This window comes from Sardina pilchardus, chromosome 15 (assembly GCF_963854185.1).
Source record: "Sardina pilchardus chromosome 15, fSarPil1.1, whole genome shotgun sequence".
NCBI lineage: Eukaryota > Metazoa > Chordata > Actinopteri > Clupeiformes > Clupeidae > Sardina > Sardina pilchardus.
Window position 1 is genome coordinate 27,248,357 of NC_085008.1, and position 24,611 is coordinate 27,272,967.

The 24,611-nt window shown below is 45.7% G+C and overlaps 1 protein-coding gene across 2 annotated transcripts in view; it reads right to left on the minus strand.

The window, feature by feature from the left end:
* faf1 (Fas (TNFRSF6) associated factor 1) overlaps nucleotides 1-24,611 on the minus strand; it is an 85,583-nt gene that overhangs the window by 53,941 nt on the left and 7,031 nt on the right. For both annotated transcript variants that reach the window (XM_062555663.1, XM_062555662.1), the window contains exons 3-7: nucleotides 22,016-22,062; nucleotides 15,436-15,734; nucleotides 12,072-12,163; nucleotides 10,382-10,473; nucleotides 443-548 (exon numbers count right to left, since the gene is read on the minus strand). In XM_062555663.1, coding sequence (XP_062411647.1) covers nucleotides 443-548; nucleotides 10,382-10,473; nucleotides 12,072-12,163; nucleotides 15,436-15,734; nucleotides 22,016-22,062 — 636 coding nt within the window. The remainder of the gene's footprint in view (nucleotides 1-442; nucleotides 549-10,381; nucleotides 10,474-12,071; nucleotides 12,164-15,435; nucleotides 15,735-22,015; nucleotides 22,063-24,611) is intronic.

Below are 24,611 nucleotides of genomic sequence, written 5' to 3' on the forward strand. Positions count from 1 at the left end.
TGGTGTGGGCTAAGGAGTGTAAGCGTGTGTGTGTGTGTGTGTGTGTGTGTGTGTGTGTGTGTGTGTGTGTGTGTGTGGAGAAGAGTCAGATGAACACAAGTAGCAGTGGTGTGGGCTAAAGAGTGCTTTGTAAGTGTGTGTGTGTGTGTGTGTGTGTGTGTGTGTGTGTGTGGATAAGAGTCAGATGAACACAAGTAGCAGTGGTGTGGGCTAAAGAGTGCTTTGTAAGTGTGTGTGTGTGTGTGTGTGTGTGTGTGTGTGTGTGTGTGTGTGTGGATGAGAGTCAGATGAACACAAGTAGCAGTGGTGTGGGCTAAAGAGTGCTTTGTAAGTGTGTGTGTGTGTGTGTGTGTGTGTGTGTGTGTGTGTGTGTGTGTGTGTGTGGAAGAGTCAGATGAGCAGTAGCAGAGTACAGAGCTGATGGGTGGGTGTGGCCCCTCACCTCCTGGATGGTTTTGCTGGCGGGGAAGTTCAGGCTGTAGTCCCTCTGGGCCTCACGGTGGCTAATCACCAGTAGGAAGCTCTGATTTAATGACTCTTGAAGCATGCTGGACAACACACACACACACACACACACACACACACACACACACACACACGGGAGACAAAAGAAAAACACACAAAAAAACAGATTTGTTAGTGTCAAGCAGGGAAGCGAGTAAGAACTCGTCAGACGCTGGCCCCTGCCGTGAGGGGCTTCCCCTCCCTCTCTCCAGGGGCACGGCTGGTGGAGGAAGAGGGACAAGCTCGGGCTAGGACAGCCACTCCCGCCACTCCTGCCGCCGCCAACCAACCTCCCTCCCGCTCACCGGATCAACACACCCAGCAAGAGACACACCCAGCTGGGCCAGAGAGCACTTTCTCTCCCACCCCCTGATGGAGCCAAGAGCCAACGGCCACAGATGGAGATGGGGGGGGGGGGGGGGGCTCACTGCTCTCCAGGAAGAGGTCAGAGTTGGAGTGGAGATTCCACTGACACTACTGGACACAACTGAGAAGCAGAGAGCCACTGAGAATGGGACGGCAAGCTGTACCCAAGCTGGCCTCAGTTGGTGTCCGGATGGGCGATGCTGACCTTGGCACAGCTGAGTGGGATTGCGCGCGCGTGTGTGCGTGTGTGTGTGTGTGTGTGTGTGTGTGTGTGTGTGTGTGTGTGTGTGTATGTGGGATGGACTCGAGATGCTCACTATCGGAAAACCTTGATGCAGCGCACTCTCTCTGCGCAATGCAAGCAACGGCAACAACGTCAAGGGCGTCACTTTTCTTCAGACTGCGACACATTCTCCCAGCGAGGTTAAGTGGCGTTCTGAGTAAACGCTCTGGCCTGCGTGGATGCATATGAATCAACAGCTTAGTGGCCGCGGCGAGGGGAGAGAGAGAGAGAGGAAAGCTGGGGAATTAATATGTAGCATCCACATTAATTATGCAATCAGCAGTTTAATCTGAGGAGCTTTGGACAAGCTTATGTTAACAGAAGCCCAAATTTACTGTAATGACAGCATATTTACATTGACTAAAACTCTGAAATCAATATGTAAATGTAATGTTTGTTATAGCTAGCGGCCAGATGATTGGAAAGCAAGTGTGTGTGTGTGTGTGGGTTTGCCCATTGTGTGCTCTTCTATGTGTGCCTGAGCGGAAGAGAGCACTTTGTGTGTGTGTGTGTGTGTGTGTGTGCGTTGCATATGTGATGGGACACTGAGAGGTGAAGAGGAGTGCTCAGTCAGGAGAGCCAAGTGGAGCTTTAGTGACGAGGCTGGCGTCCATATTCATATCTGTGCTGGCACCTCAGTGGAGCAGGCAGGGCAGCAGCACACTGTTTCCCAGTGCAAGGGAAGAGCACTGAGCAAATGTTGCAAACAAGGATCCCCATCCCTGGGCTCTCACACCCGCTCATTCATACACCAGTTTGACCCAACACACATGCCTTTCTCAAGCAGAATTCACATCATTTCATTAGAAAAAAGGACAAATGCCGCAATTTCCCAACTATTAGCCGCGACTTATACATTGATTTAGCAAAATGTCTTCAGCTGTGAGATTAATACACAGCTGAGGCCGTTAATATGGTATCGATATGGCTTCGTTTCTTTGAACTTCCATAGAACACTGTCCTGCGGCTTATGCACAAGGCAGCTAAAACACAGGAATTGACTGTAGCAGTTAGTGTCATGGCAACCGCAAATCTATCAAGACAATGTTCTATCCATCTCCTGGGAATCCAACTTCTCACAACAATCAGTGTGACAGAATTGCATTCCTCCTAGACCTAGACGCACAGCAGTACGGGGGAGACCGCGAGGGGAAAGTAATGATTTCAACAACAAACATGTATAAATGGATATAATTACGTGACCACTTGTTTCACAACGCTCCATGTTTAAACACATCTGTCTTCGTTGTCATAGTATAAACACCAACATGGACCACTGGCCAAGCATTGGACCGAGATGATTTGTTTATACTGTAAGGGCGCCGAAATATACTCAAGAATTATTCAATTTCCTACCCATTGTGCTTTCTTTCCTTTCCTTTCCTCATAAGTGATTAGCAGTTCGCTGACGGACTCGTGAGTTTTGCCTTCACCAGGGGAGAGCGGACGCTATTCTCACAGCTACACGCTAGCTGAACGCACGCCAAAAATAGGTCATTAGCGATGTGCATGTGTGTTTTTTGAGTCGTGAATAACAGTCTTTGCAGAAGCATGCCCGGAACACTACCACCACAACCGCATGCAAATGACTGTTAGTGTACCTATTTAATCCAAAAAGTTAATTTCATACACTACCCAATTTGCACACTTTTGATGATTAAGGGTAGTACCAGAGGAGAGCTGGTGTTGATTAGATTACTTGTTGCAGTGGTGGTCTCCTCCATAAAAGATACAATTAACAGAAAAACAACAAGACTAAATAAACAACTGAAAGTCGCTTCTAATTATGTGATGAGATGAGATGAGAAAAGAAGCAGCGAGCTGGAGATTTTATAACAACACAAATGCAACCAAAACATACTTTGATTCCATTCTAGAATTCCATTACTAATTTAGCGCAATTTATTCAAAAAGCTTGTGAGAATAAACAACATTAATAATATGTCTACAGTACACACTACACAAACGGTCTTACAGATTAATAGGGTTTTTAATTGAAATCTAATCTAAACGCTATTAGCAAATCACATTAGCTGAAATTAATTATGATTATTTGCGACTATTTCAGTCAATTTCAATGGTTATTGGTTATATGATTTAGCAGATGATGTTTATTATACGTAAATTATTCATGTGTTTTATAGTGAATACTGGACAGAAGTTTGCCTTTCAAAAACTCTATCGAACATCAAATTGTTGTAAAAAAAACGCAATTCTGCATGTTCGCTAAATCAATCAGGCCTAGAACACAACAGTGGACGTGAACAGGAGTACACAAGAGGAGAGAAGTTTTCAGACGTGCCCAGGATGCTGAACATGGGATGAAGTGCTATTTTTATTTCCACCGCACATGAAAAGCTGTCGTCTCCAGCTGTGAGGCTTTAGGAGGTGTTGTGTGCGTGCGTGTGTGTCTGTGAGCGTGTGTGCGTGTGTGTGAGTGTGTGGGCTCGTCACCTGGCCTGGCCTGCTTGCGCCCTTGTCGACTCCCGAGCCTCCACACCCCTCAAGGCGCCCCAGACAAAAATGTCAGCGCTCTTCTGAGACGCAGAAAATAATCAGTGGCGGAGGCGCTGCGAGCCGACTCAACAGATTGGTGGGGTTGTGAGATAAGCCTCCCCACCACCACCACCACCACCACCACCACCACCACCACCACCACCAGCGCCAGCGCCAGCGCCACTTTACCCTACTGCATGGCGTCTCCCACACAGAACAGACAGAAGCACAGACCTGCACCAGTCCATTCTACTGATCCGGGCTCCACAGGCCTTCACTGGGCTCCTGAACCAACAGCACGAGCCTCACAGCCACAGGGGCTACACACCACAAGCTAGTTTCACAACAGAAGGAATGTCTACAACTTCAACAGAAGTCCAGAATATGATTTTGATGCATTTTAAGGATTTTGCTTCAATTGTAAATAGACTAATTCTATGTCCCAAATTTCTTCCTCTATGTATCTCCAATTTCTAGGGAGTCCCCCCGCCCCCGTTACTCATGGGCTCTCTCGGAACATTTAACACTCTGTAAAGCACCATGAGACATGTGTAATGAATGTTCTTGTGTTCTTGCGTTCTTGCGTGAAATGAAATCAAAACTGAAGTGAAATGTTCCGCACCTGTAAAAAGAGTAATCTTCCTGTGGGATTTTTGTAAAAACAAAATAAGTGTGTGTGTGTGTTGTTGGGGGCTGGCACCTCAACAACTGTCCTTCTCCACCAAACCAGACATATTTGATCAGTTCACCACAAACTATTAATCTCCTAAATGTACTGGATATAAATCAGGTCACCTCACAATGGGATTATCTGATGGCTGTCAATCATAGGTGATAATATCTCATTTGGATCGCTCCCCACCCACCCACACACACTTCAGCTCTGGGAGCTGATCATATGCAAGATCAGCCTCTCTGAGCGCACAGCTGCAAGCCTGAAATGAATCTTTCCCCCACACACTCGTTTGGGTTTGGAAATGAAAGGAACCTTAAACAAACACATCTCCGCGGGATGAAACAGAAAAAGATGATGATTCATACTGAATAATTCCTCGGCCTTAATTATTTATGCTGCGGATTAAGGCTCTTGGATACCTCGTTGTGTAGACAATCAGTCAACAGTACCTTGAGAGAGAGAGAAATAAAAAGAGTGAGAGAGAGAGTGTGTGTGTGTGTGTGTGTGGTTGGGGGGGGGGGGGGGCAGAGAAAGGAAGCTAAGCTCGGACTCGTGAGTGGATTGCTCTAACTACCTGGTGGGAGGGCTCTACTCTCTCGACTCCACTGCAAGCTGCCCAATTTATTTTCTAATCAAACAGAGGATTTAAATGAGCTGGTGTGCAGGACGTGGGATGAGTGTGTGTGTGTGTGTGTGTGTGTGTGTGTGTGTGTGTGTGTGGTGGGGAGGGGGACGGGGACGGGGAGAGGTATTTGATTTGGTCTGTTTGCGTTAGGTGTGCAGATATGCTTTGCTGTAATTGCCAACAGTCGCTTTTATTTGTTAAGTTCTCTCCCCCCCCCCCCCCTCCTCACACACACACACACACACACCTATGTAGGTCCCAATTATGCGAGAGCAGCGTAATCCAGCAGTGATGGAGAGGGGAGCACTCCAAGAGTGAACAGAACAGCAACGAGTATAAGATGGCCAGATGCCAGTGCATACTCGCACATTGCAACAAAACAAGCATAACACATTATTTTCCTACTTGCCTTTTGATTTATACAAATGCAGCCCACCCAGTCATAGAAATGGGTATTTGGGGGGGTAGGGTACAGTACAGGATTAACTAATCTAACTAAGACATCACAACTAAAATCAAAAGTGCTTTTACCTAACCAGATCTACAGATCTACATTTTCTTGTGATTTTTCCACTGTCAGAGCTAGTTCTGGTTTTCAATATTTCAATCCAGTTTTATAAGCGCATTATAATAATAATGTTGTTAATAATGTGCCAATTAAGTCTCATTTGAAATCACTGTCGACAGCCAACTACTTTGTTCAGTACCTGGTGTTAATTATAAATAGCCTATTTCACTTAACTTTCATTCAATCACAGGTGCACCATAGAAATGTACGAAACATAGTAATTTCCGACATAATAGCCAGATCCTAAATAAACCGCACAATACTGTTTATTCAACTTAAATAACAAAGCTGTGTATTGATTGCATCCTTGTATTAACCATAGCGCCCAGTAGTCCAATGGATGCATCCCCAATATGTATGACTAATAGCTGAAAAATCAATGTATGAATATCGGATAATAGGCAGGAAATTACGGATAGTTAAAAAAAAAAAAACACCCCATTACAAAAAACATTTCTATGTCCTTGCTTGCTTAACTTCAGCAGGATAAATCATGCCAATTAGGCCACATCTTTAGCAGATTGATATCCCTTTATTCCTAGGACCGAGTGCTTACTGTGCTGAACCCTTTGAGCGCTCACACACAGCAGTCCCTTACCCTCCAGTCAATGGCTACTCACTCCGTCTCACCCTGCCACAGTGAGGAACATTCAATTCAGTGCCATTTCACTCACACTAGACTCAATGCCTAACACCTCTGCTGCACACACTGTGTACAGGTCGGACATGGACACGGCCGGCCGGACACACACACACACACACACACACACACACACACACACACACACTCACTCTCTCTTGCCTTTCTCACATTCTATGTTTTCTCTTTCTTTCTTGCTTTCTCAGCTTGTCATTCTCCCCATTTGTCTCGGTCTCTAGGAATGATAGCGTTTCAAGAGACAGCCGTGTGTGTGACGAGGGGATGCTGGGCTCTGTGTTCCAGTGGGGCATCACTGCAGCTGTGCTTTGGGGAAAGCTTGCAGGGCGTCTGAACAAGAGCAGCAGTTTGGGTTGACAGGCGCAGCACGGTAGCAGCTCTGCATGTCCTCCAACTCCGAACGGAGGTTATTTTTTAACCACAAACGGGAGTCGGAGAGGCCCTCTCCCTCTCTCCTAATCATCCGTCTCTCTCGCCAGTCGCCCAGGTGTGAAAGTTCCGCCCAGCGGTCACCCTCACCTGTCCAATTGGGTCCCCACGAGCCACCTAACCAGGTCGGCGGACCCATTAAGTGCAAACAGAAGCGCGGGATCCCCAGGGAACTAATGAGGGGACTTAGCTCGGCTGGGGACGGAGGAGGAAGTGAGAGAACTCTGAGCGAGGGAGTGAAAGAGATAATGACTTAAAAAGTGTGTCGCCATAGCTGACATGAGCGCGTGGAGAAAAGGTGAGGTTACACGACCCCTGCTGCTGAGGTGCAGCTGTTCAAAAACAGCAGCCCAATAAATATCACAGCACCTTTCCTCTTCATCTAATCAGCAGTCAGTGAATGCAATGCAGGAAATACAATACGATAGATAAATGAATAAATAGATAAATAACGTGGCGAAGACAAAGCAACACCTGACTGTTCAAAACAGTGGCAACAGGTCAGGGAGGATGAGGGAGAAGAGGAGGGTGCTAAAGTGATTAAAGGAAGATGGAGAGAGAGAGAGAGAGAGAGAGAGAGAGAGAGAGAGAGAGAGAGAGAGAGAGAGAGAGAGAGAGGAGAAAGGGAGAGAGAGAGAGAGAGAGAGAGAAAGAGAGAGAAAGAGAGAGAGAGAGATTAATATTCAAAAAAGATCAGCTAAATTTTGGCATCACCTGAAACACAGTGAACCAGACATATACCACCATACTGCTGCCCAGTGGAGGGATGGAAATTCTGAGAAGAACCCCTTAGATGACCTATTTGAAAAACATGGCCTAACCAACATTGATTCAACCATCACTTCAAAATTAAAACAATTAGAAACAAAAATGCAAGAAAATTACATTACCAATTGGAAAGATCAAATTAAACAAGTAAGTAAACTCAAAGTGTATGAATTAATGAAATCTGATTATAAATTGGCACCATATTTAACTAAAATGTCAAATTATAAACACAGAAAGCTATTGACAAGGTACAGGCTCAGCGACCATAGCCTTGCAATCGAAAAAGGGCGACACAGGCAAACCTGGCTGGCCCCCGATAAAAGAATGTGCGCCCATTGTGAGAATAAAGTTGAAAATGAGCAGCATTTTCTCACCGAATGCAAAAGATACAAAATTACTAGGGAAGAATACTTTAGTAAATTCGGAGACATCTGTCCCGAATTTCTTATCATAAGCGATGAAAAAAAAACTATTATTCCTCCTGGGGGAAGTTGACAGCTGTGTACACCTAGCTGCCGAATATATCCATTCCTGCCACATCCTCAGAAAACAGCCCATGTCACATGATCAATAACATAGCAATTCACAGGCTTTTGTTTTTTTTTTTACTTTTAATTTGACTTTGTGTTTTTTTTAATTATTATTATTAATATTATATATATAAAAAATATTCAGCCTGATATTACATCATTACTATTATCATTATTATCATTATCATTATTACTATCATTATTATCTGTATTTTCATTATTTTTTTTATTATCCGTATAACTATTGTATTGAGTGCTTTGGCGATATTGTAAAATGTTACATTCATGCCAATAAACCTATTTGAATTGAATTGAATTGAATTGAGAGAGAGAGAGAGAGAGAGAGAGAGAGTGATTAAAGTCACAGAGGAGAGTGAAGCGTCCCCTGGTGTGTTAACTTCTCTCTGGCTCCTTCACACCTCAAGGTGCAGTGTGTCCATACAGGCCCACCATCATGACAGTCATTTACAGACACACACACATACACACACATGCACACCCCCCGCTGGCTTACACTGCTGCCCTAATCAACACCGATAATTACACAAGCCAGTAGCGCGGGTGTGCGTGCACACACACACACACAAACAACATGGACACAAACACTTTCTAAACTGTTCACCCAAACAAATATACACACAAAATGGACACATACACACTCTCACTTACTCTGTGGCACATGGGAAGACAGAAAAAGGTGAAAACACACACACACACATAGACATGCACAGGCGCACACAGGCACGCACACACACACACACACACACACACACACACACACACACACCTGTCTGGCCTGATAACTGGTCCAGTTACTTTTGGCATTAAGTAAGAATTAATGTCTTGATTTCACAATTGTTTGATGGCAGACCAAGTGTAAATAGCCTACAGCCACACACACACACAAACAAATACCAAAAAAGAAACCATTAAAGAATGAAAAAATGTGCAAGATATGACAGCCGACTGTGGACGATAAAAACAGTCAGTCTGGAGAACATTTGATAGACCACATGGTGCCATACATAAATAAATCTTCTTGTCAAACTTCACTGCCGTCAATAAATGCCATGACTGGGTCTCTAACATGGCAGATAATCATCCAGTAGTCCTCCAAGTGCATGCAGTCACAAAACTGGCAGTTTGCAGTTCCATAAGTAGATATATGGCGCCACCTGGTGTTCACTCCACAAACTACTATCACAGCACGCTCTTCCCATCTAACAGATGCCATCTGATGGACAGACAAAACCCCGCTGTGCTGGATGATGTTGCGGACATGACTGACCCAGTGTATGCATGCACACATGGTGGTTTTGTTAACAAGTCGCCATGGGGATGACCAGGCTCGGCCCAGGGCCTTTGAAAGGCCATCACAAGACTAAAGCCCCATTCAGACTGAGAGCAGCTAAAGACCTTGCAATGTTTGTAGCACTTGTAGACGCTTGCAGCAGCTAAAGACCATGCAATGTTCATGTAATTCAACGATTACAGTCAATTCGGTGATTACAGCAACGAAATGTCGTGGAAACAACAAAGTTAAAATCATTTCAACTTTGGAAGTGACAAATGTCAAGTGATGGACAGTGAGCGAAAAACTGGATGTACACTTAACCTGTTGAAGAGTGAATAATTTTCCAAGTTCCTTCTAGAATTCAATGCAAACAATCTATAGTTTCAGTGTTCTGTATACAGTCTGTGGGGAAAATCTCGGAGGGTAATTGTCTCATCATAATGCGGAACTCTCAGTTCCCCGAACATTCTAATCACATATTTGTGACCGTACCCCTCAACAGGACTGGACCAAGACAAGCATGGAGACACCGTTACTTATGGGTGGCAAGTCAACAATGACGGCTCACAAATGGGCACATAAACGAAACAGGAGGGGATGTTGCATTGTCATCACTTGTCATCACAGTTGCATTCCGTAGCTTTGCTGCCCTCTACAGATTGATGCAGAAGCCTGAAAATGTGTTTACATCCAGAAGACATTCGGAGGGATGTGTGTGTGTGTGTGTGTGTGTGTGTGTGTGTGTGTGTGTGTGTGTGTGTGTGTGTGTGTGTGTGTGTGTGTGTGTGTGTGTGTGTGTGTGTGTGTGTGTGTGTGTGTGTGTGTGTGTGTGTGTGTGTGTATACTTGTATGGAGACAGATGTGGACTTTGAGGGTGGTGCAAACTCCTCCACACTGAGGAGTTTGCATGTGGAGTGTGCGAGTAGGAGAGAGAGAGAGAGAGAGAGAGAGAGAGAGAGAGAGAGAGAGAGAGAGAGAGAGAGAGAGAGAGAGAGAGATGGGGTGGGATCAGGAAACCCTGTGTGTCTGTGTGTCTGTGTGTCTGTGTGTCTGTGTGTCTGTGTGTCTGTGTGTGTCTGTGTGTGTCTGTGTGTGTCTGTGTGTGTCTGTGTGTGTCTGTGTGTGTCTGTGTGTGTCTGTGTGTGTCTGTGTGTGTCTGTGTGTGTCTGTGTGTCCACTCTCACCTGTTCTGGCTGGTGCTGGCAGAGGGGGTGATGTCAGGGGTCAGGACGTACAGGCTGTTGTTCTTGGGCAAATGTAAACTCCGCAGCACAGTCTGCCAGGGCGGGGGGAGAGAGGTGGCAGGGCGACAGAGGAAAAGTCACTCACACTCACACAACTAAACAAAAAGGCATTCAAAGACACTCAAAGTCACTTCATAGCCAAACATCAACTGAGGAGGGAAGAATATCTGGAGAGACACTGGGTCTAGGTAAGTCCCAAGCGAGTCATCTAATCTAGAGTCAAATCCTCTCCCAAAATGGATGTACTGAATCAGAACTGGATCAGAATTAAAACAGTCAGACGGTCAGAAGCAGCATCCTATACACAGCTGCTTGCCGGACATCTTTAAAGGGGAGTCCCCACACCTCTAATCCCCACTCCTAAATTCAGCAACTTGCATTGCTGTTACATAGCTGCCCATTCTGTGAACAACACAAAAACAAACTCCAGTGTTTGGAAGCCAGTGTTTGGAAACAAACCATCCTCTAAACACTACCCCAGCCAATCAGCATGTTACTTCAGGCCAAAAAAGGCAGAGGTGTAATATGATAGGCTGTTGAGCTCCAATATCAAACTTTCACCAGAATCAGTGAATGCTGTCGCTTGGCGGAGGTCTGCGCCCTCTGCATGCTTTTCTAGTTTGTAACTGTAAAGCTGATGACACATAGGGCAACTTTTGAGCAATGTTTCTCCAATGTTCCTCCTTATTGTGGTTCTGGAATGCACCCCATTAATATTGGGCATGGGCAACAATTTATTTTCTGTAGAACTTCAATCATCAGTAGGCAAACGATCACGATCATCCAATCAGAATAAATGGAACTGGTTGTGTGGTTGCCTAGCAACACTGGTCAAACAGTTGACCCAGAGCCATAGAAAGAGAGTTGCGACACTGGCTGTATCGCAGGAGGGTGGGATGCATTTGTGGATGCAGGAGGGCGTGATCTAGTAACTCACTCCAGTCTCATATGGGAGTGTCGCCACTCTTATCTCTGTGCTGTTATCTCAGCGTGGACCCATGTGTTGACCCTTAACACTTAATCCAGCTGTCATAATCAGAGGGCCTAGCCCACCGTGACACACGAGCATCCATGTTTACACACTCAGTGAGGCGAATACATTTTTTCCTTTTCCTTTGCAGTGAATGCTTTTGTGGAAACATTCCATATTGTTCTTTTTCAAATGATATCTACTGTTCTGCATTAACCTATGTATCATCTTAACTCTTAATCCGCATTGTGACACGCTAGCATCCATGTTTACACACTGAGAAATACTTCCTTTGGTAATTTTGACTAAGTCACCCGAAGTCTTCTACTAGACTGTAGTCTGTAGCTTGAATGTTCTTCCTCACTTGAAAGTCGCTCAGCATCAGCTAAATGAATGAATGTAAATGTCTTTATTGATCTTTTTATTATTATTATTATTATTATTATTATTATTATTATTATTATTATTATTATTACTACTACTACTACTACTACTACTATTACTCTTTGCCCATCTATGCTTTTATCTGCTATAACTGTTTGTTTTTTGTTTATGTAAAGCACATCAAATGACCTCTGTGTATGAAATGTGCTATATAAATAAACTTGACTTGACTTGACTTTAAGATCCCCAGGGCTGGACGCTGCCTGCTGTACTCACGCTGTCAGACACTTCTCCACTCTTCCAGCCCTTCAGCTGCATTTTGGCCATGGGAACCTGGAGCTCTGTCTCAAGGATCTGTTTGATTTCACCTGCAGACACAGAAGCGGACACAAGATTAATACTTACATGAAACACCAGAAATCCACTCGCCAGCAGTAGGTGTTCTTTTATTATTATTAATATATAATATTAATATATTAGTTGCTTAAACCTTCATCAACTTGATCAAAACAAGAATCTATTTGTTTGAATCTCAAACCTTTAACAACCACAAAAACAGATGCGATGTCCTCCACCTCCATACTAGAAGTTTAATGTTTCAACAGAAGATGGCGGTAGGGGATTTACAAGCCCAGTGACATTTACTCAGATTGAATCACTGAGGATTTACTTCCTTGTTGTTTCATGAACATTATTAACTGGTTGAGAGGGGGGCTGAGTATATTTAGCAGATGTGATAATGCTGCATCTGAATGTGTGAAATATGTTTTGGTATTGCAGGTTAAGCCAAGGGCAATGGGCTTGCAGTGAAATAGTGACCTTCAGTCATAAACACACAAGCAAAATGTACACAAATAAAAATCTATGACATGAAAGCGCACACGCCCTTGCTAAAATTGTGCGAGAAAACCAGTGATCAACACGTATAGTGCAACGGGAACGTTTTCAAACCCTTTCAAATGTTCCACATTTCGTCCCTCTGTAAGCTTCTCTCATCTTCATAAAGGACTTCCTAACTCATTGGGTCCTTGGTTACCTTACCTTCTCTGTTTTTCCATGTTTTATACATTGGAAGCACTAACTCAGTTTCTGTTGGGTATGATGTTTTACACTGATGGTAGTCAATAGGTGATGCTACACCACAAATACTGTATGTACGGTACAAAGATAGGCTTCCATGTAATTAATTTATGACATATACACACCTATTCAATTTTACATGTGTAGCTGAAAATACTGTATACGCCAACCACGGGATCAGTAACCTAAGGAGGCACTAGCAAGTCCCTGGGACAAGCCCGGGGCCAAACTCTTGCACATAACTGCTTTGTGTGACACCTGATGTGTGAGCTAAATTTGGGGACTTTTCGCCCATATTAACCACCTCAAAACAGGAAAACGCTGTGAGGACATAACCACAATAACAGCAATAATAATAATAATAGTTTAGTTTAATAATAATATAATCCTTCCAAAAATCAGGCCCTTATGATCTAAATATTATAATACTTATATATATTATAATATTTATTACAATATTCCCCTCTTCCCCCTTTTCCATGTAAATGAGATATTTCAGTCTTTTATTTTTAAGACATTTACACAACACTGCATAGCCACCTTTTTTTGTGGAGTATATGAGCATTGTGTGCAGATGGATGAAAAACAAAATGAATTGAATCCATTTGAAGATGAATTTTTAACATAAGAAGATGTGGATTTGCTGTGGAACTTCTGAAAACGTTCTGGTTGCACTGTTTATGATCACTCTTTCCTTCACTAAGCATAACTGGACTCTGTTTCAGTTCAGATTCTTAGAAACTCAGCATGCTGAGGTTCAAACTGGGTGAGGACGACCACAGTTATCTGTGGGCGTCGTAATCCGACCAGATAAACACTTCTGAGTAACTCCAACACTCACGCAGCACTGGAACCTCTGCAGGTGATGCACATAACCACTTGTGCCCAAATGGCAAATGCTAAACAAGGTCTAAACTACATGTTAAGCAAAGGGAGGAAACTTCATTAAAAGACAAACACAACTGATTGGGTATATTTAAATTGTATGTATATGCTTCAATACAAAGGAGAGAGGCATCCTTGGGATAGTAATTAACAACAGCCATCAGCTACCACCAGCCGAACTGCTGGCAAAATACGGAAGTAGCTGGTAGAATTATTACACAAAGTAATAATTCAATATTAAGTGGCTGGTGAATTTGACCAGAAATCTTTTCGGTTTTCAACATCTTATTTGAGAATCTTATGTCGCACAATACTTCAAACCAGCAGCACCTCATTCTAGTCCGTTCACACACTGCCTCGAGCACAGCGCTGGATGAGTCTCTTCATAGAGAGCTGTGGAGGAACGTGCACACACTTTCTGCTGTGGCTTCCCACTGCCTGCCTACCTACCTAGAATTGTCAGGGCCAACCAAAACAACACCACAATTGCTAGCCAGTTCTCAGAAGCCCGATAGAGCGCAGCGCTGTCGAACGCTCAGATCAGGGTCCTCGACAGCTCCGCGGTGCTCAAGCCATCACAGAGCTTGGCAGCCGTATCCACGGGAACGTGACCACCGTGTCATTCACACGACTACCACTGACAGGAAATGATCTCTACTGTTTTCAAGAAATAAAACCACACATCGAGATTCACTGGCGGGGTGATGACGAAAAAAATAAGATAGATTTCACATCACTGAAATAAACAGGCTGTACGTGGTACTGTGTGTACTTAGACACACCTATTCCCTGGAAATCAGATGAAAACATCTCGCTATGCAGATATTGTACAATGTATTAGGCTTTATCTGTATCAAATCAGCCTGCTTGCACAAATACAGACACTTTCTATTCATGACATTCATCTCAATCAGACAAATATTAGGCTATTTTTCTGGGGTTTACCCATGAACTTTCGTACGACTGCAAATCAGGGTGCCAACCCAACCCTCGCCATGGCTAAGAAGGCTTGGCACGTCGGATTCACACATCGTGGTTGGACTCCTGCGGCTACATGGCCCAGGATTCAACCTGTCAACTGTCAGAGGGCCACGCGGGAAACAATCCTCTCCCACAGACTAGCACATTGTGAGAGGCTGACCGAGTGAGAGAAGGGGCTGAATGTGCTTGTGTGTTAGCACATGTGCGCTTACGTACGTGCGTGTGTGTGTGTGAGGGAGTGTGTGTGTCCTTGATAGAGCTGAACATATTTTTGCATGTACTGTACATGTATGTGTGCATTTATTAGCTTCCAAGTGTATGTATGTGTTTATAGTACATTGTGCTTGTGTCCTGTCTATGTGTAATGTGCATGTGTCCTGTGCAAATTTATGCGTGACTGTGTGCATGCATGTCCGAGTTTACGTACAGTGTGTGTGTGTGTGTGTGTGTGTGTGTGTGTGTGTGCTTAAAGGCATATGTGTGCGATTGTGTGTGCGTGTGTGTGTGTGAGTCATTAAGGTACGTGTGTGTTTTTGGGTGTGTGTGTCATTAAGGTACGTATGTGTGTGTGTGTGTCATTAAGGTACGTGTGTGTTTTTATGTGTGTGTGTGTGTGTGTCATTAAGGTACGTGTGTGTTTATATATGTGTGTGTGTGTGTGTGTGTGTGTGCGCGCATTGTGTGCTCTCCTCACCCACTGCACTGGCGTCCTCGAGCACCACCTCCACCGTGCGTTGCCGGTAATCCACCCGGAAGTGGAGCATGCGCGGCTGCCGCTCCACAATGTGCCGTGAGGGCAGCACCGGGCAGAAGGCCGAGCCCGCCGTGGGAGGGGAGGACGAGGAGGAGGAGGAGGAGGAAGAGGCGGGGGCCGCCGGGGCAGCTCCTGCTCCGGCCGTGGCTGACGCAGCCTCCGCTGCAGACGCCACCACAGTGGCCGCCTGACTGTGGGGCCCGTAGGGGCTGGTCTGGGAGCCCTCGCTGGAGTAGTTACTGCAGCAGGAACAGGGAACAGAACACAGAACACAGAACACAGCTCAATAGAACCCAATGTCAGCATTCTACAGCACAATGGCATCTCTTGGTAGCCTGAGTTACATAGAACACACATCAATAATACAAAAAAGAGAGTTTTAAGGGTGCAAGTGAATCAATCTTACTATTACTAATTACTACAGAGGTGTATCAGAAACAAAGCAAAAATGTGGTGGAGGTATACTGAGCCTGGACTGATCTCAGAGAGAACCTAAATACAGCTCATAGAAATTCAAATAGCGTTCAGTGGACCAGTATTGATTGACAGTCAGTCAGTGCTAAAACTGCTTAACATCTGTGTAATGACAAAATGACACATAATGAGAACACATGATGACCCCATATAGCAGGGATGTGATTGGCAAAGGTCAATAAAGCAGGTATATATATGCAGCGCGTAGCACGGCGTGACCATACATGGCTTCTGCTGATAAACAAACAGTTTGCCACACACACTGAGCTTGAATATAAATATAGAGTTAGTTTGGTTAGTTTAGGGAGCATTTTGCCTCTTCTAATACATAGCTTTTGTTTGTGCGTGGGGCTTTGCATGCAGATGAAAGCTTTGAAGGATGCTCAGTAACATGAGGACAGAAAGAGAGGGGGACTTGTGGTTGAATGAATGGGACAGAGGCCGCATAAATCATCATAAGGCGAAAAAAACAGCACCAACACAGGCGCCACTGTGCCCAAACAAAGGCGGCCATTGACAAATACACACGGCACCAGGGTCTCATGTTCGGAGCGCGCCGCAATCTGCACCCAAAACATTTGTTCCCCCTGCAATAATGTGATGCCGCCACAGTTGAGAGTGTCAACGACTGCTCATTGAATTCAACCACAACCAGCTCGTGAAAAGTACACGGAGGCCTTGTGCACACTGTACAGTACATGCGCTTCTCTGACAAGAAAACGAACGGCAGGGGCACGGTCCGCTGACAAAGGAAAAACTGTATGTTCCATATTGAATAATCTCACCGAGGGACGTGTGCGAATATCAACAACCCACTAAAAAGAGTTCTGATGGATGGGTTAAGGGAGAAATGTACAGGGAGAGAGAGTGGTATAGCTCTCTGTCTCTCGCTTGCTCATTCAATGCTAGGGAGAAGGAGAAAGGGGGGGCAGAGAGAAAGAGAGATAACAGAATGCTAGGGAGAGAGACGGAGAGAGACAGAGAGACAGAGAGAGAGCGAGAGAGCGAGCTATAACAGAATGCTAGGGAGAAGGAGAAGGGAATGTGAGATAGAGAGATATAGTGTTGGAGAGGAGAAGACACAAAAAGGGAGAGAGACAGAGAGAGAGAGATAGAAAGAGTTATAACAGAATACTAGGAAGGAGGAGAAGGGAAGGGGAGAGAGAGAGAGACTAGTGCTGGAGAGGGAGAGAGACAGTGTTGGAGAGGGAGAGAGACAGAGTGTTGGAGAGAGAGAGAGACAGTGTTGGAGAGGGAGAGAGAGAGAGAGACAGTGTTGGAGACGGAGAGAGAGAGAGACAGAGTGTTGGAGAGGGAGAGGGAGAGAGACAGAGTGTTGGAGAGGGCAGACACAAAAAGGGAGAGAAACAGAGGCAACACCCCATTCTGAGGCGGCAACAAGGCTGACTCGACAGCAATGCAAACAGTTTCAGAGTCAGTGTACACAGGCTTTTACACTCAGGATAATACGAGCCCAGCCCAACAGACGGCCAATTGTCTCGCACAGAAAATCACGCTCACTCTCTCTCACTCACACTCTCCCTCTCCTTCTCCTTCTCCTTCCCATTTTCTCTGCTCATCTCCCTCTCTCTTTCCCTCACTTCCCTCTCTCTCTCTCTCTCTCCCTCACATCTCTCTCTCTCCCTCTCTCTTTCCCTCACTTCCCTCTCTCTCTCTCTCCCTCACATCTCTCTCTCTCCCTCACATCCCCCTCTCTCTCTCTCTCTCTCTCTCCCCTCACTTCCCTCTCTCCCTCTCTCCCTCTCTCTTTCCCTCACTTCCCTCTCTCTCTCTCTCTCTCTCCCTCCCCTCACTTCCCTCTCTCTCTCCCTCCATTTCCCTCTCTCTCTCCCTCTCTCAGCAACACCAAACGGCTTTTTCTCGGCTTCTCTCCCGCTCCCTCTCCGCGTGTGATGGCTGCGTTCCCTGGAGCCCCCGTCCCCGTGCGGAGCCGAGCGGCGCGGAGCGGAGTGGAGCCGAGCAGCGCAGCGCAGCAGTAAATAATGTCTTTTCTCTGGGCCGGCCGGGACAAAGGGGCTTCTCTTCTCCTCGGGGGGTCAGCACATATCGCGCTGGGAGAGGGAGCAGGGTGCCAGTGCGCCACACAAAGGCCGTATTTATCCCACCTTATTATAATACCAAAAGGTTAAAGACGTTAGGCTCTGGGGGCATGCAGGAAATCGTTATCCAGGGGAGAAAAAAACAATGGAAAAAAAAAAAAACCTTCGGAGAGAGAGAGAGAGAGAGAGAGAGAGAGAGAGAGAGAGAGAGAGAGAGAGAGAGAGAGAGAGAGAGAACAAGACAAAGAGACAAAGAACAAGAGAGAGAGACATGATAACTGCAATTGCGTTCATGGCCATTACTTTGATCAGTAAGCCCGAGATCCCCAGCACAACACTGAAGGTAGGCAGAGGAGAGGAGATCACAGCTATGGAATGAGGAAGTGATGGAATTTTGAAATAGTTTAAGTGTGAACTTTAATACACGGTCATTAGTGATACGTGATCCTTCATGATCCTTCCCGCCATGGTAGCATACAATTACATCAACTGGTAACATAAACACATAATTCCTACTATAAGCAGATATTTGATCATGGAAGTGTGGCCCATAAGGCATTTATGGTTTAGGAAAAGACTTGCCCCACTAATCCCACACTAACCATTACACTTTCATACAAACCACAAACACATTAAGGAGAAAAAAAGAGTCTGCAATGCTCTTATATTCTCCTAACCTGGACAGAACCTGACAGAAGCTTTTAACAGGGCAAAGCTACTAGTTCTTCAGCTCTATGCACCCCCGACCCACCCCACCCCACCCCCCATTCTACATACTACATGCAATTCCACCCTTTACATCTAGATGTCACTCTTCCCTAATGTACAGTCATATGAACCACCAGGGAGAGGAGATAAGCGGAGAGGAGGGCAATGGATCAGAGCACAAGGAGAGCAAGGGCGGGGCGGGGAGAGGACGGGAGAGGAGGGGAGGAGAGACGAGAGGAGAGGAGGAGAGAGGAGAGGAGAGGAGAGGAGAGAGGAGAGGAGAGAGGAGAGGAGAGAGGAGAGGAGAGCAGAGGAGAGGAGAGGAGAGGAGAGGAGAGGAGAGGAGACGAGAGGAGGAGAGAGGAGAGGAGTAAGGAGAGAAGGGGAGCAAACACGAGGAGGAGAGAGGAGAGGAGAGGAGAGAGGAGAGGAGAGGAGAGGAGAGGAGAGGAGAGGAGAGGAGAGGAGAGGAGAGGAGTAGAGAGGATGAGAGAGGAGAGGAGAGGAGGAGAGAGGAGACGAGAGGAGGAGAAAGGAGTGGAGGGGAGGAGAGAGGAGAGGAGTAAGGAGAGAAGGGGAGCAGACACGAGGAGGAGAGAGGAGATGAGAGGAGAGGCGAGGAGAGGAGAGGAGAGGAGAGGAGGAGAAAGGAGTGGAGGGGAGGAGAGAGGAGAGGAGTAAGGAGAGAAGGGGAGCAGACACGAGGAGGAGAGAGGAGATGAGAGGAGAGGCGAGGAGAGGAGAGGAGAGGAGAGGAGAGGAGAGGATGAGAGAGGAGAGGAGAGGAGTAGAGAGGATGAGAGAGGAGAGGAGAGGAGGAGAGAGGAGACGAGAGGAGGAGAAAGGAGTGGAGGGGAGGAGAGAGGAGAGGAGTAAGGAGAGAAAGGGAGCAGACACGAGGAGGAGAGAGGAGATGAGAGGAGAGGAGAGGAGAGGAGAGGAGAGGAGAGGAGAGGAGAGGCGAGGCGAGGAGAGGCGAGGAGAGGAGAGGAGATGAAGAGAGGAGAAGCAAGGCAGGGAGAGAAGACGGGAGAGAAAATAAGAAGAGGGGAAAGGAGAAGAGGAGAAGAGAGGAGGAGGAGAGAGGAGAAGAGGAGGGACGAAGAGAGGAGGAGAGGAGAGGGAGAGGGGAAAGGTGCGGGAGAGGAGAGACGAGAAGAAGAGAGAAGATAGGCGGGAAAAGGAGAGGAGAGGAGAGGAGAAAAGAGGGGGGAGGAGAGAGGCAGGGAGAGAAGAGGAGAGAAGAGAGGCAGAGAGGCCTCCAGCTGGCTGGTGCCACCTCAAAAGGGGCCCTTCACAGTAAGAGATGCCATCCTACGGGCGCAGGCTGGTGCCAGACGCTGGCACTAAATGGGCAGGCTGGAGGTCACCGTGCCAGGGCCCATTCATAATTATGTGCCTTTAAGAGGGAAAAAAAACCCACACACAAAAACAAAAACACCGAAAAAGAAAGAGGAGGGGAAGAAAAAAAAAAAAAAAAACAAGTCTTCACAAACGCTGGAAAAAAAAAGAAGAAGAAAATAAACCGTTGAACAGTGTCCTCGGATTCTGAATATATTTGTTCTTGAGCTCAGAGTATTCATGAATGGTGACCGTTGGAGAGCGGGGGACGAAAGAGAGAGAGCAAGAGAGAGAGAGAGAGCGAGAGAGAGAGAGAGAGAGAGAGAGAGAGAGAGAGAGAGAGAGAGAGAGAGAGAGAGAGAGAGAGAGCGCAAAGGAGAAGGAGAAAGAGAGAGCAGGAGAAGAAACGGGAGAGAAAGAGATACGTGGCTGTGGACACAATGCCACACTGAGTTCTTTTACTCTGTAACAGTCTCGACTCCTGTTATTATGGCTGGGTTCACGGGCCTGTGTTCCTACCCACAGTGCCTGGCTCTACTTGGCTGCTGTAAACGCAAGCCCACGGCAGGCGCTTAAGGCTCGGTGCCGCCCCGCGTCGCCAGCTTCTATTCACAATGGGCAACTGACCTCAGGGCCCCCGAATTGTGCCACAGTCTCAGCAAAAACACAGAACCCTACACAAAAAACGGCCATCGCAATCAAACAAGTAGGAAACCAGTTTTGACTCAGCATCAGCAGTGGGAGCCTGTTGGCATCAGCAGTGTGTGTGTGTGTGTGTGTGTGTGTGTGTGTGTGTGTGTGTGTGTGTGTGTGTGTGTGTGTGTGTGTGTGTGTGTGTGTGTGTGTGTGTGTGTGTGTGTGTGGTGTGCATCTGCATCTTTTAACTTAACTAATTAAACCAAACACTTGCCAGTGCAGATTCAGTTTTGACTGTTTTCTGTTGTTTTTCTTTTTTTATCCTTTCTACAGAACCAAGGAAACTGTGGTAACAAACATAAAATGAGATTTAAAAAGGGCATGTTATATATAGACTACAACTTGGGGCTTGAGTTGTATTGGTGCATGTCTTTGGGCTTTGTAAAGCCTTGCTTAACCAAAAAGAACATCTGTACATCAGGGTCTCAAAAAAGGTCGTTCCCTTCAATTAACGAGGGCATCAACAAACTGATTGTTTGATTTCCTGTTGCCTCTGCGGCGAGATCTTTCATGGAGTAATTACCCATCACTTCCTCGGGGAAATGAGCAGAGAAAACATTAATTTCGTGCTCTGATGATCCCGCCCATGATTGCTTCCTAAACTGCTGCTGGATCGGCTTCTTTGTGACATCAAACATCTCCCAACGTGAAAGTGCTTCTGTTATCCAGCCGTCGCAAGCCACAGGCCTAGCTGTGGCTGCGTGTTTAAAGAGCAGTGAAATATCTTTTTGTTTTAGAAACCCACATCTACAGAAACTGACAGCGTCTGGTACAGCTGGACTCTATTATGGCAGAAAAAGCCGTTTGCTGCTGTAATGAAAACGACTGTTTTTCTAAGTGGAGACCCGTTTTTTGTTTTCTTTCTTTTTTAAACAGTCACATGACAAAAAAAAAAACCCTGAGCTGCCACTTTTTTGGCTTTCAACAGGACTTTTTTTCTTCAGACTCCAAATTGAGTTGCGATGTCACCTTTTTTTTCAGGGCGTAACGGCACTTGTGTGTGCTAGCTTTGGGCCGGCCTGGCTCCGTTAACGTGTAAGAGACCACTGAGGAGCGCTCACCTTCCCTCGCAAAAAAACACACACGCACACTGGCGCGCGTGTCCATGCCAGAAAACCACCGCTCCTGCAGTACCCCTGTCAAGTGGCATTAGTCCCTGCAAGACTGAGAACAAAATCTGGCCAGCGCAACAAGGGGGGCAAGGAGAGCTCAGCAGTACTGTGTGTTTATGCAGAGATTACCTTTGTAGGATCCCATTTTCCTGTGGTATAACTCCGTTGATGGCTGCCTGCAAAAACAGAAGCAGAAAACGGGTTAAGGGGGGACGTTAAGAGAGATTTAGAGAGAAACAGACAAAAAAAGCTCTGGAGAGGTGAACGATTCAAACGCCATCGAGCCGTTTTTTTGTTTTTGCTTTTTTTTCCCCCCTGGGAGCTAGCCAGGACCCTAGAATGCCACACATGCAGACAGACAGAGAGAAAAAACAGGACAGCGCTGCTTTAGTTTGCGGTCTGCCTCTCTGGAGGCCACTATACACTTTGCTGTTTAACAAACTTATCACTTTGACCATGAACAAAGAAATAGAGCTTAAGCCTACTGAAGCATAGGCCTTTAGATTGTCTCCTGCTCTTGACCGCTCTAAAGAAGCCGGGCAGTGAAAGAAAAAGGAGAACATTCTGTTGGACGTTACCGAGGATGACTGGAAAAGACTCCGCTTCATGGTGTTTGGGAAATACAGTATGAGGCTGAATTTTACACAGACACCTGTCCAAGAATTCATGTTTGAAATTGAAGCCAGGTACGGTTTTTGTCATTCAAAATATGCAAGCTGAAACTTTGCCGTAGCCACTTCACAGAGGTTTTGCTCTGCTCTAACCTCTTTCCTGGCATGCAGAGTAGACCTACACACTTTTGAACAGAAACAAAGGCTCGTCTTAGAGATCTTTACTGGCACACAACCTTCTCTAACCCATTCAACATTACCCCAGGAAATAAAGACTGTCCCAATGTTGGAATATTTGGAAGTTTTGGATTATTTGGAGAGATCATAATTGCATAAAGGATTATTTAAGGGTGCCATCAAGAGATCAATCGAGGCCTGGGATTATCTTAGTTATTCATCAAAGACTGAAACGTTTTATAGCAGCCCTGAAATGACTGCTGTTCACGTAATTGTCATGTTATGATGCATGCTGGTCTCACTATTCAAAGCCAATCCTCTGGAAACCCCCTGTCCAACCTGAACCTATTTGCTCTACAAATGTCAGAATAAAGGGAAGAATCTAGATGATCTATTGTGCTGCAGTCGACACAATTCCGCTTTTAAAGAGCATGCCTAAAAGGAATTTTGTTGTGTGCCCATGTTGAAAACCCATTTCCCACTCAAAAATCCCACTTTCTCCCTTTGGTTTGTGGAGCACCATGCACCACTGGTAAAATCTTATCTGGAAGCAGGTGAAGGTTGAGGCAAATACACTGGCACAGATTCTTCTGCTAAGCGCACAGATGGACTGAAATTTGCCCAGGTGCAGGCAGGGACGGGGGCCTCTGTAACTACGAGGAGAGAGAAGGGGGTAGGTGGGTGGGGTGGGGGTGGGGGGTTGGTATGAGATAGGCTGACGTCTGCAGTCTGCATTTTGCACTCTTCCCCCACTTCCCCCATCCCTTCTACGCACACAGGGACCCTTTTGTTGATGGCGTTCGAACAGGCTGCCGGCACTGCAGAAGAACAGCAAGTCATGACATTTGCAGGTGTGCCTGCCTGACCAGAGCAGTGCATATACACAGGGCTTGCTTGCTTTGAATGCCTGCCAGCAAGACAACAGCTCAAAGCTAAATTTAGTTCATCGTCTCCCTCTCCCTCTCTAGTGAAGGGGAAGAACTACTCTGTAGGAGAAAATGGGAGAACAAGCTTTTTATACATCCTGCACTTGAAACGCAATCTGTCAGAAAACGTAAAAATATATCAATCAACTAGAGATGCATTTTCTGAAGGAAATACCAATGCATGCAAACTCCAAAGAGAATGACCAATAAAGGATAGTTCAAAAAATGATCAGTTATTTAGTGTGAGTGAGAGTCAGCAAGTGAGTATTATTGAGGAGTATAAGTGAAATGACAAAGACTGAGAGTGAATATGAATCCGAATGAGTAGGACAGAATGAGAATGAGTGAGTATACTAAGAGTGAGTAAAGTCAGTATGCTTGAGATACTGAAATCAGTATGCTTGAGAATGACAAGTGATAAGTGAGTATAAATAAATGAGAGCATGAGTATGTGAGAGCTAGATGAGAGCTAGATACAGTAGATTTTACACAATTTCAAGCCCATAACATGTTTTTTCTGTATTCAGCAATCATCTCCTCACAACTGCTTGCTGCCCATTCTGTGACTACACTCACTGTAAAAAAAAAAACGGTCTCTGTAGGCAGCCCACGCCCTCAACACTAGAACAAATGGGGGCAGCCTGACCCCAAACAGAAACGAAACCCTGCATGGTGGAATTTCTCTGGGAATACTGAAGGTAAGGGTGAGCTGGTGTGTTTGGTTCGGTCCATACGTTTTTTTAACAAAAGCATCCTCAAAAGCACAAATTGTACAAAAATTAAAAATACATAGCTCCAGTGTCGTGTATCAAGTCTTTTGTGACAATTTCAACAAACTTTCTACATTATGTGGGTCAAGTTCCATTAAATGCAGAAAAATCTTAGACATGGAAGGTGAAGATGAACGACGTCACCAGATAACAGTAGGCCTACTATGCATTGCTTTGAATGCATTGGAATACAGTACTTTCCCACATATAAGCCGCATTGTGTATAAGCCACAGGACAGTG